The sequence below is a fragment of the Stegostoma tigrinum genome, chromosome 23 (genome assembly GCF_030684315.1).
Source record: "Stegostoma tigrinum isolate sSteTig4 chromosome 23, sSteTig4.hap1, whole genome shotgun sequence".
Lineage (NCBI taxonomy): Eukaryota > Metazoa > Chordata > Chondrichthyes > Orectolobiformes > Stegostomatidae > Stegostoma > Stegostoma tigrinum.
The window spans coordinates 34,842,424-34,857,870 of NC_081376.1; the positions used below are offsets into that span (position 1 = coordinate 34,842,424).

At 42.5% G+C, this 15,447-nt stretch overlaps 1 protein-coding gene across 5 annotated transcripts in view; it reads left to right on the forward strand.

Annotated features, from left to right (window-relative positions):
- Positions 1-15,447, forward strand: part of rsph10b (radial spoke head 10 homolog B) — an 84,233-nt gene that overhangs the window by 33,072 nt on the left and 35,714 nt on the right. For all 5 annotated transcript variants that reach the window (XM_048552618.2, XM_048552619.2, XM_048552622.2 and 2 more), the window contains exons 11-13: positions 7,191-7,302; positions 12,348-12,427; positions 13,804-13,952. In XM_048552618.2, coding sequence (XP_048408575.1) covers positions 7,191-7,302; positions 12,348-12,427; positions 13,804-13,952 — 341 coding nt within the window. The remainder of the gene's footprint in view (positions 1-7,190; positions 7,303-12,347; positions 12,428-13,803; positions 13,953-15,447) is intronic.

Genomic DNA, 15,447 nt, shown 5'->3' on the forward strand with positions numbered 1-15,447 from the left:
GTGCACTCATGGTTCTGGGTAACTTTAGGCCTACGCTATATCTTTCCTGTCTGTTCTCATCCTCAATATGTATCACACGCCCAGTTTTCCTTTCTCCTTCCTGTCCAAATGAAGAACCATCCACAAAATTTTGAAATGGTGTTCTACCGTTCCTGTTTGCTTTGCCTCCCTGCTTTTAGGCCCTTTGTTACCTCCTCTCATTTGTTTTAACACAAATGGGCCCTTGGGGCTATTTGCTGTCATCAATTAACATTGATGTTTCTCCTCCTGGTACACTAAGTTGTCTGCCAACATGGTGGTGGCTTTTACTCCTTTTCCAATGATATTCCTTCCCTGTGATAACAGTGTCCATCTAGCAATTCTATTTTGGCTAACTGAACCATCTTTAAGCTTCTGTTCAATAGTAGCTGTGTGGAGGTATGTTCTGTTAATATTATAACTGGGTTTAGCCCCACTATGCAGGTAAAATGCTGCACTGCCCAAAAAACTACTGGCAGATTTTTTTTTACCTACTATGTTCCCCTGCTGTACCGTTGAGAGCATACGTGAGGCGTATGCGGTTGTCTTAATTTCCCGTGCATCTTCTGCAACAGAACTGCTGAGAGGTTGATGTCTGTGGTGGCAATCTCCAATGAAAATAGTTCATTTGGATTTGGAGTTTTCAGAGTTTGCGCATTAGCTACTGCTTGCTTCAGAGTTGCAATGGCCTCTGTGTGTTCTAGTTTCCATTCCCAGGCCACGTTCTTTTTCAATAACTCCATCAATGGAGCCGTTTTTGTAGTGAATTCATCAACGTGGTCCCTGCAATATCCCACTAAGCCCAGGAAGGATCTTAATCCTTTGACGTCCCATGGAACAAAGAATCTGCAGACTACCTCTTCCCTTCGTTTGTCAATTTCCCTTTTCCCCAGTGACAGAATCATTCCCAAGTAAGTTACTTTCTGTTTCATTATCTACGCTTTCCTAGGGTTTACTTTCAAACTCAATTCATGCCACAGCTGCAGCAGTTCACTTAGCGGCTAATAATGTTCCTCTTTAGTGATAATGGGAACTGCAGATGCTGGAGAATCCAAGATAATAAAATGTGAGGCTGGATGAACACAGCAGGCCCAGCAGCATCTCAGGAGCACAAAAGCTGACGTTTCGGGCCTAGACCCTTCATCAGAGAGGGGGATGGGGTGAGGGTTCTGGAATAAATAGGGAGAGAGGGGGAGGCGGACCGAAGATGGAGAGAAAAGAAGATAGGTGGAGAGGAGAGTATAGGTGGGGAGGTAGGGAGGGGTTAGGTCAGTCCAGGGAAGACGGACAGGTCAAGGAGGTGGGATGAGGTTAGTAGGTAGATGGGGGTGCGGCTTGGGGTGGGAGGAAGGGATGGGTGAGAGGAAGAACAGGTTAGGGAGGCAGAGACAGGTTGGACTGGTTTTGGGATGCAGTGGGTGGAGGGGAAGAGCTGGGCTGGTTGTGTGGTGCAGTGGGGGGAGGGGACGAACTGGGCTGGTTTTGGGATGCGGTGGGGGAAGGGGAGATTTTGAAGCTGGTGAAGTCTACATTGATACCATTGGGCTGCAGGGTTCCCAAGCGGAATATGAGTTGCTGTTCCTGCAACCTTCGGGTGGCATCATTGTGGCACTTTAGTTTCATTTCGTAGAAGCAAGTCATTTACATGCTGCACCAGTCACTCAAGTTTCGAGAACCGTTTTTACCCCTGTCTTAGACGTTGGTGAAATTATGAAAACCCTGTGGCAGAGCGGTCCATGTGTATTGCTGGCGTCGGAAAATAAACGCAAATTTATTTTGGCACTCTTTGTCCAGTGGGATTGACCAAAACCTGTTACTTATGTCCAAAACCATGAAGTATTGCGCATCCTCATTTTGTTTGATTGTTGTTTCTGGGCTAGTTGATACGGTGGGGGCTGTTAACAGGGTAGTCTTGTTCAATGCTCTGTAGACTACCTCACCAGGCAAATAGGTGAATTGTTAGTGGAAGCTACCGGTCTCAGTATCCCTTGCTGCAGCAAACTCTGTACCACCTTTCCTGCCTGCTTCGGAAAACCATACTACGTCTTTGGGGTCTGGACCCTGTATACATGCACTCCAGCCATCTTCCAACAGTCACGTTTGTGTGGGGGCAAATACTGCTGAGTGTCATGCAATAAGTTGCTGCACTTCCTGACCATCACTCATCTCCCTTTGATTTATTCACTTTTCCCCAGCTGTGCATATCCTGTCCTGATATTCTCCCACCGGGATAAGCGTGCAGTTTTCACTCCTCATATCTTCAGGCATTTGCCAAGTCATGCAATTAACGGGATCAAAACAGAGTCCCGCTTTGACTCCCTAAGATATGTCCTTGTTTCCTAGGCAGGTTGATAAGGACTATTGAATGTTCTAATACCTCCAACGGTACACTCACACGTCCCACTCATGAATGTCTCGTGAATCCGCTTAGAATGATTTTACTTTGAATTTTCCAATTTGTGTCATAACATAGATAGCATTGATGGTAGTTCGGGATCCCCCAGTGTCCCGCAGGAATGTGACAGGATAGCCTCCGACCTGACCATACTGGGAGGTGATGTCCTATTGGTATTATCGCTGGTCTGTTAATATAGAGACCCAGATAACATTCTGGGGTCCTGGGTTCAAATCCTACCTTGACAAATGGTGGAATTTGATTTCAATAAAATATCTGGAATTAAGAATCTAATGATGACCATGAATCTATTGTTGATTGTTGGGGAAAAAACATCTACTTCAGTAATGTCCTTAAGGGAAGGAAACTGCCATCCTCACCTAGTCTGGCCTACATGTGACTCCAGACTCACAGCGATGCAGTTAACTCTGAAATGCCCTCTGGGCAACAAGTGATGCCCATATCCTGTTAATGAATAAAGGAAAACAAAACATTCACTGGGGGTCTTCCTTGTTCTGACGCACCCCGTATCACATACTCATAACAGAGAGACCTGCGACCATCCTTGCAGTTCAGGGTACATACCTGAAGATGGTAGTATCTCCATCACATCACACTGAAGAGCAGTTCGGTTCTTTCATGGGTAGGCATTGGCCTCGTGATCCTTGTTTTCACGTTTCGGATTCGGACATTCCCCTACGAAATGTCTCGCTTGGCCACAATTGTAGCAACTGGACACCCTGTTTTGAGTTCTCCCTTTTCCCAAGACATTCCCTCTGTTGAACAGGCTGGAGGAGGTGCCCTCTGAGTAGGTCTTGTCCCTTTGTTTATCCAGATTGTTGCCTGATCTTTAACAGGCATCATCCATGCCCCGGAGGTTTTGGGAAATTTTGCTGTTTCTTTTTCTCATGCTCTAACCATTTTCTCAATACCCAGGCCTCTGTGTATTTGTCTTTAGTGCTCTAATGCCCTCTTTGACTCCTCAGCGCCATGAAACACCAGTGTTCTCGGCCATCGGTTCCTAGCTTGTGCCTCCAAATTGTTCCTGTCCAAGGCTGTACCATATATCCCCAGAAACACTGCCCAAAGGTGTGCCGTAAATGTGCTGGGGTGTTCATTTCTTCTTTGGTAACACTTTGTCAGTACCTCCGCTGGGTCCCCTCTCATAGCACCCATGATAATTAACACCTGGTCTTTTAAAGCCTCATTGTCCCTCTACCAAATCTCTTCTCTTCTGGTAAGGCAGAGCGTATGTGGCACATTATTATTAATTTTCTTTCCTTGGTGTATGTTAACTATGTATTTCCCTCAGGCGATTGACCACTTGGAACAGCTCTCTAAGATCGTCCATGGGTGTGCATGTCCCTCAACTGCTGTACCCCTCATTGGGGTGAAATTTACTACCCTCTCACCCTCTACCATCTGACCATTTGCCCGTATTCCTCCACTACTGGTTACAAGGCGGGGGCTATGCTAGAGCTGACGGGATCTCCGAACATGAGTAATGAGCTGGTGATGGATCCTCTGGTGAAGGCTTCCCGTCATCATGACCATACCTAGCTGCTTCATCTGCTAAATTGCCCCCATCTAAATCCCCTTCACTGTCTTCCTCACTTCCTTCAGATGCGAAGGCGCACCTTATGCCTGTCTGCACGGCTAACTGATCTTGCACCTTCTCTATCTGCCTCTGACATTTTGTGTGATCTGCAGCACTACGACTCTTGTCCTAAGCTGCTCTCTGAATCACATTCGTTGCGGCTTTTGAATCATTACATTTTTGCTTCCGTTCTTCCACCTCAGCTTTAGCTGTCTGGACTTATCCCTTTCGCTTACTTCTTTCCCTAACCACCATCGCACAACGCATCTGGCACTAATTCATATGTACCAAGTCCACACTCCCCTGACTCTGCAAATCGGTTACCTTCTTACAGAGGTAGGCTACTTTCTCACGAAGTATCTTATTCTCTTCCTCTAGTCTGTCCCTCCACACCTTCTCTAACTTGACTTGCTGCTGGTATTCACAAAGTCCCTTATTCTCTTCCTCTAGCCTTTCCCTCTCTAACTTCCCTAACTTGGCTAGCTGTTAGCTTTCATCCATTCCCCCATTAAACAGCCGATCGCTACCCACCTTTTGCACTGTTTTAAACCTCTTGTCCGACATCTTCATTTGGGCAAAAGAGCATCCCCAGCGGACTTCCCCTTTTCCCTAGTGTGACCTGCATAATACCCGCATAGAGGCCACTTCCCTATTATGTGTTTCTGGTGTTGCCCTCTCCAATCAGGGCAGTCCATTCCCTCCTGATTCATCATTGTATACTGATCAGAGATAATGGGAACTGCAGATGCTGGAGAGTCCAAGATAACAAAGTGTTGGGCTGGATGAACACAGCAGGCCAAGCAGCATCTTAGGAGCCCAAAAGCTGACGTTTCGGGCCCGAAACGTTATCATCATAGTATACTGGTGGCCACGGATTAACCTCAAGCTCCCATTCTCTCTCTACTCTGCTGATTCGGTTTGACTCATGCCTCCTGCTGATACAGCAGAGACGTCTTCCCTCGAATCCAGAACTCCCACTTGGTTTGACCCGAGTCTCCTGCTGACTCATCGGAGATATCTATTCTTGGGTCTGAGTCGTGCACCATAACATGTTGTTGAGAGCCTGGAGAGCACAGATTCCGGTTATCAGGTTGTACAGAGAGGAGGAGAAAATTCTCATAACCTTACAAATTACTTTATTAAAGTATTAAACAAAACACGTTTTTATCACAAAACTAGACCTTATATGCTTTCCCACAAACTGAACTAGGACCTCTTATATACCCACTAGAGTCCCAAGACACTCCCCAGGTAGTTGCAGAGTAGAGATGCTAATACTCATCAAGGACAGCTTCTGCTGCTGACATGGGCTGACGCTGGCCAGGTGCTGCATTCGATGTCATCACCACGTCTTTTACATAGGGTTTGATTCTGCAATGGTTGTTCTCTGGAGTTTTCACTGGCTGTATGCCCCAAGAATCTTTTTACTTTTTTCTCCTATCTCTCTCAAGTCATGCTGTCTTGTTCCCATTTGCTTGGGCTAATTCACTTGTTGCATGCGTTCACCTTATTGGTGCTGGCCCAGAGACTTAGGTAGCATTACCACATTATTTCTTGTTCGAATAAGGCTTTTGCGTTACCTCATCTTTTAGTTTTTTTAGTTTATTCAAACCAGTTTAAAGCAGCTCAAAGTAGCATCTGGACCCAGGTCATTTTTAGTTCGCAAGCTGCTTCTTTCTTTGTATCAGCACTTTTGCGTCCAGTACCTCCTGTTAGTGATCTTGGCAGCTGATACCTCTCTCTCTCTCTCTCTTTTTTTATCTTTCTGCAACCACTGGCTAATGTCTGCCCAGGCAGTGATGCCAGCAGCTTGTACTTTTCTCTCTCTCTCTCTATCCCTCCGCAGCCTCTGGCTAACAGTAGCCCCTTATGTCTTTTATAAATCTTTCTTCTCTTACCTTAAAAATATGCACCCCAGTCTTGAAATCCCCCACCCCAGGGAAAAAAAACACCTGCCATTCACCTTATCTGTACCCCTCATGATTTTATAAACCTCTATGAGGTCACCCCTCAACCTCCTATGCTCCAGTGGAAAAAGGTCCCAGCCTATCCAGTCTTCCCCTATAACTCAAACCTTCCGTTCCCAACAACATCCTGGTAAACCTTTTCTGAATCCTCTACAGCTTAATAATATCCTTTCTACAACTGGGCAACCAGAACTGGACACGGTACTTCAGAAGAGGCCTCACCATTGCCCTTTACAACCTCAACACGACATGTCAACTCCTATACGGACAGGCCTGAACAATGAAGGCAAGCATGCCAAACTTCATTACCACTCAGTTACATGTGACGCAAAGAATTATGTACCTGAACCCCTAGGCCTCTCTGTTCCACAGCACTACCCAAGGCCGTACTTTTAATTGCATAAGTCCTGCCATTGTTTGTTTTACTAAAATGCAATACCGTGCATTTATCCAAATTAAATTCATCTACCACTCCTCAATCCATTGACCCATTTGATCAAGATCTCTTTGTAACTTTAAATAACCTTCTTCACCATCTGCTATACCACCAATTTTGGTGTCATCACAAACAGATTAACCATGCCTTCAATATTTACATCTAATTCTCATTTGGCAAGATTGCTAAAATAGCTGAATATTAATAAGGCAAATCAGGTCATTTAACAAGCAGTAATCCCCTTAATTTTGTACCTCATTGCTGCCTAGTGAGAAACTCACTATACCACTTGTGGAAACTGTAAAAGATGGTGTGAGATACTCATGATGTCAAAACCACCTTTGCCAGGCATCTCATCTGATTCTGCTGCAACTCTTGTTCAGATCCTTATAAAAGCCCATCCTAGAATCTAACCCTATGGGAATTAAACTTATGACACTGGTGAAAGGGAGAAAAGGAAAGTGGCCTATCATATTGCGACCCATTGTCATCCAACAGCATGGATTAAGATTAAGGTATGAATTAAAGAGTAAATATCCATCAATATTTATAAAATATCAAGACTAAAATTCAAACAAAATCTACAAAGACTGTACTGGAAACTTTTATTTTCCTCTCTGAGAATCAAGGTTTCTGTATTCATTAGATCTGAATTCATGAACTGTGTGGCGTTATGAATTAAAATGAATTCGAAGATATTAATATTAACATTATAATATGTTAAGCAGTCTCCAAAAAATCTTGTAAATTAAACTATTAATTTTTTTATTGTTGCAGGAAAATTTACTACACTGGAGGAAACTCACTCTCCATTTGATACATTGTTGCTGGGGAAGTTCCTGAGCTATATTATTATCCTGGCATACCATATTTACCACAAGAAGCATGAGTAAGACACTTATATTTAGCTGCTGTAACTAGCCATATTCTTTCCATCTCCTTTGAATTGGATATTAATGCATTAACTATATTTTGGAATTACACATTGAGGTGTTTGTAGAGTTGGATCTGGAAATGCAGGCCTAAAAATGGGAGGGAAATGACCCAACTAGATTCTGCTTAGCCAGGGTGATAATGGGACTTCAGTACCAAATTGGGCACAACTAATAACCAGGTATTCTCAATCAGCACGTATTTAAGGGTACTCTTCTGACTAGGTTTGGATCATTCAGCCAGTGTACAGGGTATTTATTAAACCAGGAGGCTCTCTGTGAAAGGATGGAGGCTTCCTAGCTGCACACCAGGTAGCTTTCAGATCTGAATATTCCATTCAATAGTCTAGGCTCCACATAGTAATCAACAACTGCAACCACAGGGTTTTTTTTGTTCAGGCACATTGGAAGGCCTTAGCCCTTTTGACCCTCTTCTCCTCAATTTGTGGCCAACAACAAGGAATGGAGATAATAAAATGTGAGGCTGGATGAACACAGCAGGCCAAGCAGCATCTCAGGAGCACAAAAGCTGACGTTTCGGGCCTAGACCCTTCATCAGAGAGGGGGATGGGGGGAGGGAACTGGAATAAATAGGGAGAGAGGGGGAGGCGGACCGAAGATGGAGAGCAAAGAAGATAGGTGGAGAGGGTGTAGGTGGGGAGGTAGGGAGGGGATAGGTCAGTCCAGGGAAGACGGACAGGTCAAGGAGGTGGGATGAGGTTAGTAGGTAGCTGGGGGTGCGGCTGGGGGTGGGAGGAAGGGATGGGTGAGAGGAAGAACCGGTTAGGGAGGCAGAGACAGGTTGGACTGGTTTTGGGATGCAGTGGGTGGGGGGGAAGAGCTGGGCTGGTTGTGTGGTGCAGTGGGGGGAGGGGATGAACTGGGCTGGTTTAGGGATGCAGTGGGGGAAGGGGAGATTTTGAAACTGGTGAAGTCCACATTGATACCATATGGCTGCAGGGTTCCCAGGCGGAATATGAGTTGCTGTTCCTGCAACCTTCGGGTGGCATCATTGTGGCAGTGCAGGAGGCCCATGATGGACATGTCATCAAGAGAATGGGAGGGGGAGTGGAAATGGTTTGCGACTGGGAGGTGCAGATGTTTGTTGCGAACTGAGCGGAGGTGTTCTGCAAAGCGGTCCCCAAGCCAAGGAATGGAGTCTCCTTTGTGTCCCACCTATAAATTTCAACACTGCTTACCTCTGACAGTGGTGCTGCTGAACTTTGACTGCTGGATAGATCCATTTGGCCATCCAGATGTGGAAGGTGCCTCCAAAATCTCCATTGGGGGTCCACTGCTAGCAATCTCAGTTCTCAATTTACATTTCTTCCCCATGAAGTGTTTGGAAGATTCTGCAGTTAGTGCTTATTATACATTTTGGTTTTGAATCACACTATTTGAGGATCTCTTGATGTACTACAAAAATACATGTATTGTCTGTTTATGTCAACTCTGTAATAGTATTGGCTCTGAAAACTGTTGGCCTTTGAAGTTTAATTCAATGTAACTATTCTTCCATTTCCAAACAGCTAGCATCCTCTTTTTAGTTCAAACTTTTAAACATACTGAGGTCAAGGTGGGTTAACAAAGCATTTTGTTTAAAATGTTTAAGGGCCTCTTGAATTGAACAGGAGAATGGTTAAAATTGTATCAGTGATAATGGGAACTGCAGATGCTGGAGAATCCAAGATAACAAAGTGTGAAGCTGGATGAACACAGCAGGCCAAGCAGCATCTCAGGAGCACAAAAGCTGACATTTCGGGCCTAGACCCTTCATCAGAGAGGAGAATGGTTATGTTACTTGGCCCCTCCCAAGATTAACTATTTTCATAAAGTAATTAATTTGAAATAACAAATATTTAGTTATGTCTGAGCATTTTTTACTTCATTAATGAATAGCAGGAATTTCTGGCCTGTGCAGCATTTATTGCTCACCCCGAACTGGCCTTGCGAAGATTATAATGACTTGTTTTCTTGAACCACTACAGCTCTTGGAATGTTGAGACAGCTACAGAGCAGTTAGGAATGGTGTTCCAGACTAGTGAACGAGTGGTGATATATTTCCGAGTCAGGATGACATATTGTTTGATGTATCTGCTCCATCCGTCAAGATGATAGAATTTGGAGGTTTCAAAGGTGCTGTCTAAAGTGCCTTGATGAGCTGTGGCATTGCTTCCTGTAGATGATACACATTGCTTTCACTGTATATCAGTGGTGAAGGGAGAGATTGTTGAAGGTGTTAGATGGGATGCCAATCAAATGGGCTGCTTTGTCCTTGGTGATGTAGAGCCTCTTGAATGTTATTGGGTCTGCAGTCATCCAGGTAACTGGAGAGAATTAGATCACACTGCTGACTTGTGCCACATAGATATTGAACAGGTTTTGAGGAATCAGAGGTGGGTTAATGAATGCAGAATTCTCAGTCTGTAACCTGCGAATAGAGCCAGTGTTTATTTAGAATCATAGAGTTCCTACAGCATGAAAGCAAATTATTTGGCCCATCAAGTCCACACCAACCCTCTGAAGACCATCCCTGTAACCCTGCTGATCCACCTAGCCTGCACATCCCTGGACGCTATGGGCAATTTAGCATGGCCAATCCACCTAAACTGCACATCTTTGGACTGTGGCAGGAAACCGGAGCACCCAGAGGAAACTCACACAGAGGCAGTGAGAATGTGAAAATTCCACAGTCACCTGAGGTTGGAATCAAACCCAGGTCCTTGGAGCTGTGAGGCAACAGTGCTAACCATTGTGCTGCCCGCTGGCTGATCCAGTTCAGTTTCTGGTCACTGCTAATCTCCAAGATATTGTGGTGAATGGGGAATCCAATGATGGTAATGCTATTGAATGTCAATGGGAAATCTTTAGAGTCTCACTTTTTGAAGATGGCCATCATCTGGCATTGTGCGGCATGAATGTGACTTACCCCTGTCAGCCCAAACCTGAACGCTATCCATGTCTTGCTGTATTTGAACATAGATTGTTTCAGTGTCTGAGGAATCAGAAATATTGCTGAACATTGCACAATCATCAGCAAGCATCTCCATTTCTGACCTTATGGTAGAGGGAAGGCCATTGTTGAAGCAGCTGAAGATAGTTGACCTGGGATACTACCTCGAGAAACTCCTGCAGTGATGGTCTGTATCTGGGATGATTGACCTGCATCAAATACAACCTTTTTCCTTTGTGCTGGGTATTACTCCAACATACAGAGTTTTCTCCCTGATTTCCATTGACTCAAGATTTGTAAGAGTTCCTTGATAATGCAGTCTGTTAAATGCTACTTAGATGTTAAAGGCAGTCACCCATTCCAGTTCAGCTCTTCTGACTATGTTTGGATCAAGGTTGCAATGAACTTAGAAGCTTAGTTTATCTGAAACTAAGAACTCAAACTAAGTGTTAGTGAGCAGGTTATTGTTGAGTAAGGCCACTTGATAGCTCAATCAGTGACACATTCCTGCATTTTGTGGATGACTGGAAGTAAACTGATTGAATGGTAATTGGCCCTGTTGAATTTGTCCTGCTTTCTGTATGGACAGGACAAACCTGGGCAATTTCTACACTGATGGGATGCCAAGATTGTAACAACGGGAACAGTCTGGCTAGGAGTGCAGCTCATTCTGGAACACAAGTCTTCAGCACTACTGGCAGAATTTTGTCAAGGCCCATAGACTTTGCAGTATCACATGGCTTCAGCCATTTCTTGATGGAATGTAGAGCGAATCGAATTGACAGAATGTTGGCATCCATGATGCGAGAGATTTCAAGAGGACGTTAAGATGGATTGTCAACTTAGCACTTCTAATTGAAAGATGCCAATGCTTCAATCTTGTTGTTTGCACTGATGTGTTGGGTTTTCTCATTATTAAGGATAAAGGTACTTATGGGGCCTGTTCCCCAATGAGCTGTTTAGTTGTCTTACACCATTTATGACTGGATATGGCAGAACTGCAGACTGTTGATCTGATCCATTGCTTGCGAGATTGCTTAGCTCTGTCTACCAATTGTCCTTATGCTGCTTGGCAAGTAGTGCTACATTGTAGCTTCACCAGGTTGGGACCTCATTTTAAAATTTGCCTGATGTTGCTCCCCACATGCTCTCTCGCACTTTGCATTGAGACTAATTGTGTTATGTATTATAATGGATTATTACCAGCCTTGTTACAACCACGGTGAAGCAGCAAATGGGATTTTCCCTCTTGATTGGAAAGCAAAGGTTAAGACTGTTTCTTGATGCCGATACTTCATTGGGCAATACATTGACATATTATAATGTTCATGGGGATTTAAATACAAGGTTCACTGTGATTAAGGGTGAGAGGGCTATTACAAATATATGAACAATACGAACAAGGTGCAGAATGAACCTTGGCTCAAGCCTGCTCTGCCATTCAATAAAATCATATCTGATCTGATTGTAATCTGAAATCTGCATCCTCATCTACCTCTGATTGCCTTTTGTGCCTTGCTTAACTAGAATCCATTTATTTCTGACTTAAAAATATTTCAGGACCCTGCTTACAACATCTTGTCAGGAAGAGAGTTCCAAAGACTCATGACCTCAATCTTTCCATGTAGGCCAATCAAGGATATAGCTTTGAGAAACATACTGCTTTTACTGAATATTTCTGACCTGTTTAAAGTTAAATTAATTTGTCTTTGTTTAAAGCTTAAGATTAGGAGAGGTAGAATGTATATACTAATATCTCATATTAGTGACATGGATTCTTTGTTTAATTGTTGGATTTTACTGCACTTGCGTTTGACGTACTGGCCCAGAGCAGGCAATGGTGATTCACAACCCTCAGTTTTTCTATGTAGGTCCCTCAAGGATGTGACTATGCTAATGTACTGCTTTAACTATCCACTTATTTATGAACCTCAACCAAAGATAATAGACAGCATAAAAGCCACAAAATATGACTTGCCTCCTTGTCTACTATAAACTTCTCAAACTGAATGAATAGTTGTTGTCACAATGATGATTTTCTCATTACAGAGGTCTGGGATCATTACTTGCTGCATGTTTTTCTAAGATCATGACCAATAATCTTATTCCTTATGCCTGCAATGTTAACGGTATGTACAGTTTTCTAAATGCAAATTAATAAAGTAGCCACTGATAGTACACAATGATCTGTTTTGCTTAATCTGATTTGAATATAGGATTGTGAGGATATATTCTGAAGTTTGGGGGAATGATTTGCACCCCTTGGGTGCGCTCACTTGTCAGAGATAACACGGTGTAGAACTGGATGAACACAGCAGGCCAAGCAGCACCAGAGGAGCAGGAAAGCTGATGTTTCGGGTGAAGACCTTCTTCAGAAAATCACTTTCTGAAGAAGGGTCTTGACACGAAACGTCAGCTTTCCTGCTCTTCTGATGCTGCTTGGCCTGCTGTATTCATCCAGCTCCACATCGTGTTATCTCAGATTCCCCAACTTCGGCAGTTCCTACTATCTCCGCATTCACTTGTCACTTGTGAATTATAGGGGATTCATTTACAGATATCTTCTAATCAATCTGTTCACAGTTGTTATTAAGCACCTCAAGAGCAGATAGGTAGCGACATTATCACTGTCCCAAAATAGCCCGTCCATATATTCATTTATGTTGCCTCCGATTATGAAGGTAAAATGCTTCTTATTCAAGCAAGGGCAATTACTCTTCAACTTGTAGATTGCTACAACACATTTTACACAATGAATCTCATTGCCATCAAGACAATCCAGTTGGTGCATGTGCCCTGGCTGCACTCATTATCAATGCTGCATGTGAAAGTGATTTCATGCATACCTCCGTCATTCAATTAGTTAAAATACAATCTCAGTTTCTACTAATAAAAGTTTTATTTATGGTGTTTAAAAAAAAACTTGTCACAAAAATGCCCATTAGCACTTCCATATAGTGAAACTTCTTGTGAAGATATGTGCATAATAGACAATTATGTTGAGCAGGACAGATATCCCATCTGCTTACAATGTTACTTTGTAATGAGGAATTTAGCATTCACCCAGCATCTTTAATGCTGAAAATTCCTTTTGTGAAGAAGCAGTGGTGAGAACTGAACTGATCATTTGAGCAAAGATAATAAAGTGGGAAGCTGGATGAACACAGCAGGCCAAGCAGCTTTTGTGCTCCTGAGATGCTGCATGGCCTGCTGTGTTCATCCAGCTTCACACTTTATTATCTTGGATCCTCCAGCATCTGCGGTTCCCATTATCACTGATCATTTGAGCAGTTTGATAGTCAATGAAAGATTCTTGTTGGAAATGTCGTTCTATTTTGTAATAGGAAATTAACGTTGTTGGTTATTAGATGGTTTTGATATCTCATGGGAAGTCATAGTGCTAGTGATATGGAAAAGAAAAATTTGAGAAGATACAAAATAAATGTTACCAACCATGCTGTTTTCTCTTTGTCCTCTTAATTCTAATGGGTTTCTTTTTATGCAGGGAATTTGTTTCGAGAAAATCAATGTGTTGTAATTGCACTTGGCTATATAAATAAATGTTGGGAGGTGTACAGAGTCTACTGTGAACAAACCCGTAGGCCACCCAATACCAATATCATGACAATGAGACACTTTATATGGATGCTTAAGGTACACTCAGTCTTTGTGCAACAATAATATATTGAATAGCATGTATAATATATCAATAATTTTATATTAATGAATATCAGCATTCACTGACCATTGCTATTTTATTATTTTAGATTCTTAATGTGGATTTTATCTCGTGTGCAGTGGTACTTGTCCCTTCCATAAACAGTCTAATCAACCTATGTGTAGGGCTGTGCTCTGTGCTCCTCCACATGTGAACCCATATGAGCATGTCTTAAATGGCAGGGTAGGCTTGAGGACTTTGTACAGCTTGTTCATTCTCCAGTGCCTTAAGTTCATACTCAATTTGTTATCATTCTATATACACAGCCAGAAAGGATGAGGGATCTCCCAATGTAATAGACAAGAGGTTCTTTTTGGGAAGGGCTAAGATTTGCTTATTTTCAGTTGTGGGTCAGCTGGTAGCACTGTAACCTCTAAGTCAGAAGTTTGTGAATGTTGTTCTCATTTCATAGATTTAAGCACAAAGTCCACCCTGACTCATTGGGGTAAAATTGCAGTAGTGCTGGATTGGCAGAAGTGTCATTTTGAGATAAGCCATTAAACTGAGGCCATCTGCTCTTGCAGATCAACATAAAAGATCCCACAGCACTATTCTGCGGTAGAACAGGAAAGTTACCCACAATGTTGTCAGTAATATTTGTCTTATGATGAAAAGTATACAGTTTTATATGTGTGTGTGTGTGTATAATTTTTAGAGGTTTTGATGCAAAATAATGGCATATGGGTATTGGTTACTTTTTTGAAGGGGTTTTCCAAAAAAAAAAGTCAAGTAATCCTTCTGAAATAGTGGGCCATTCCAATATGTATCAGACAACAGATGACTGTGAATTCGTGGAGAGTTAATGGAAATTTGTTTATATTGCAGTGGCTTAAGACAAGTGGATAAATATTGAAGGCCTTTGGCTTGTTTTCAGTTCACAATTATCAAGGATTGAATTTAATTCAGAAAACCCAGGGATGGAAAGGTTTCAGGGCAATTTGGAAGACACCAGTGGGAGTAAGAAGCAAATATCATTCCTTAGCTGGAAAAGAGTTTTCCAGAATGGTTCATGGAATGTATTGCCTCAGCAGAAGTTTAATTTGTGAAGTTTATAAATCATGGAATTGGTTAGAAATCTGCACTGGAACAGAATCTGATTAATTTTAAGCATATAGTTTTGTAAATACTTGTATGAGAAGATGTCACAGAAACCAGGGTGAATCAATTAAGTAGAATTGATTTGATATAGAGAAGTAATTACTCTGGACTTAAATTTCTGTAAGATGATGTTTGGAAATTGGCTGAAATCTTTGTTTTGCTGTGTGTTTTAAGATTTTCCCAAACTGTCTTCAATATCTAGTTTGCCTTTTTCTTGCCCTTTTGTGTAATAAACATCAGTTCTGTTAAAGTAATATTGCAACTTCGTGTGATTATATTCCAAAGTCTCACCACAATATTAAACTAAAATAATAAAAACATGATCTGTCAAGC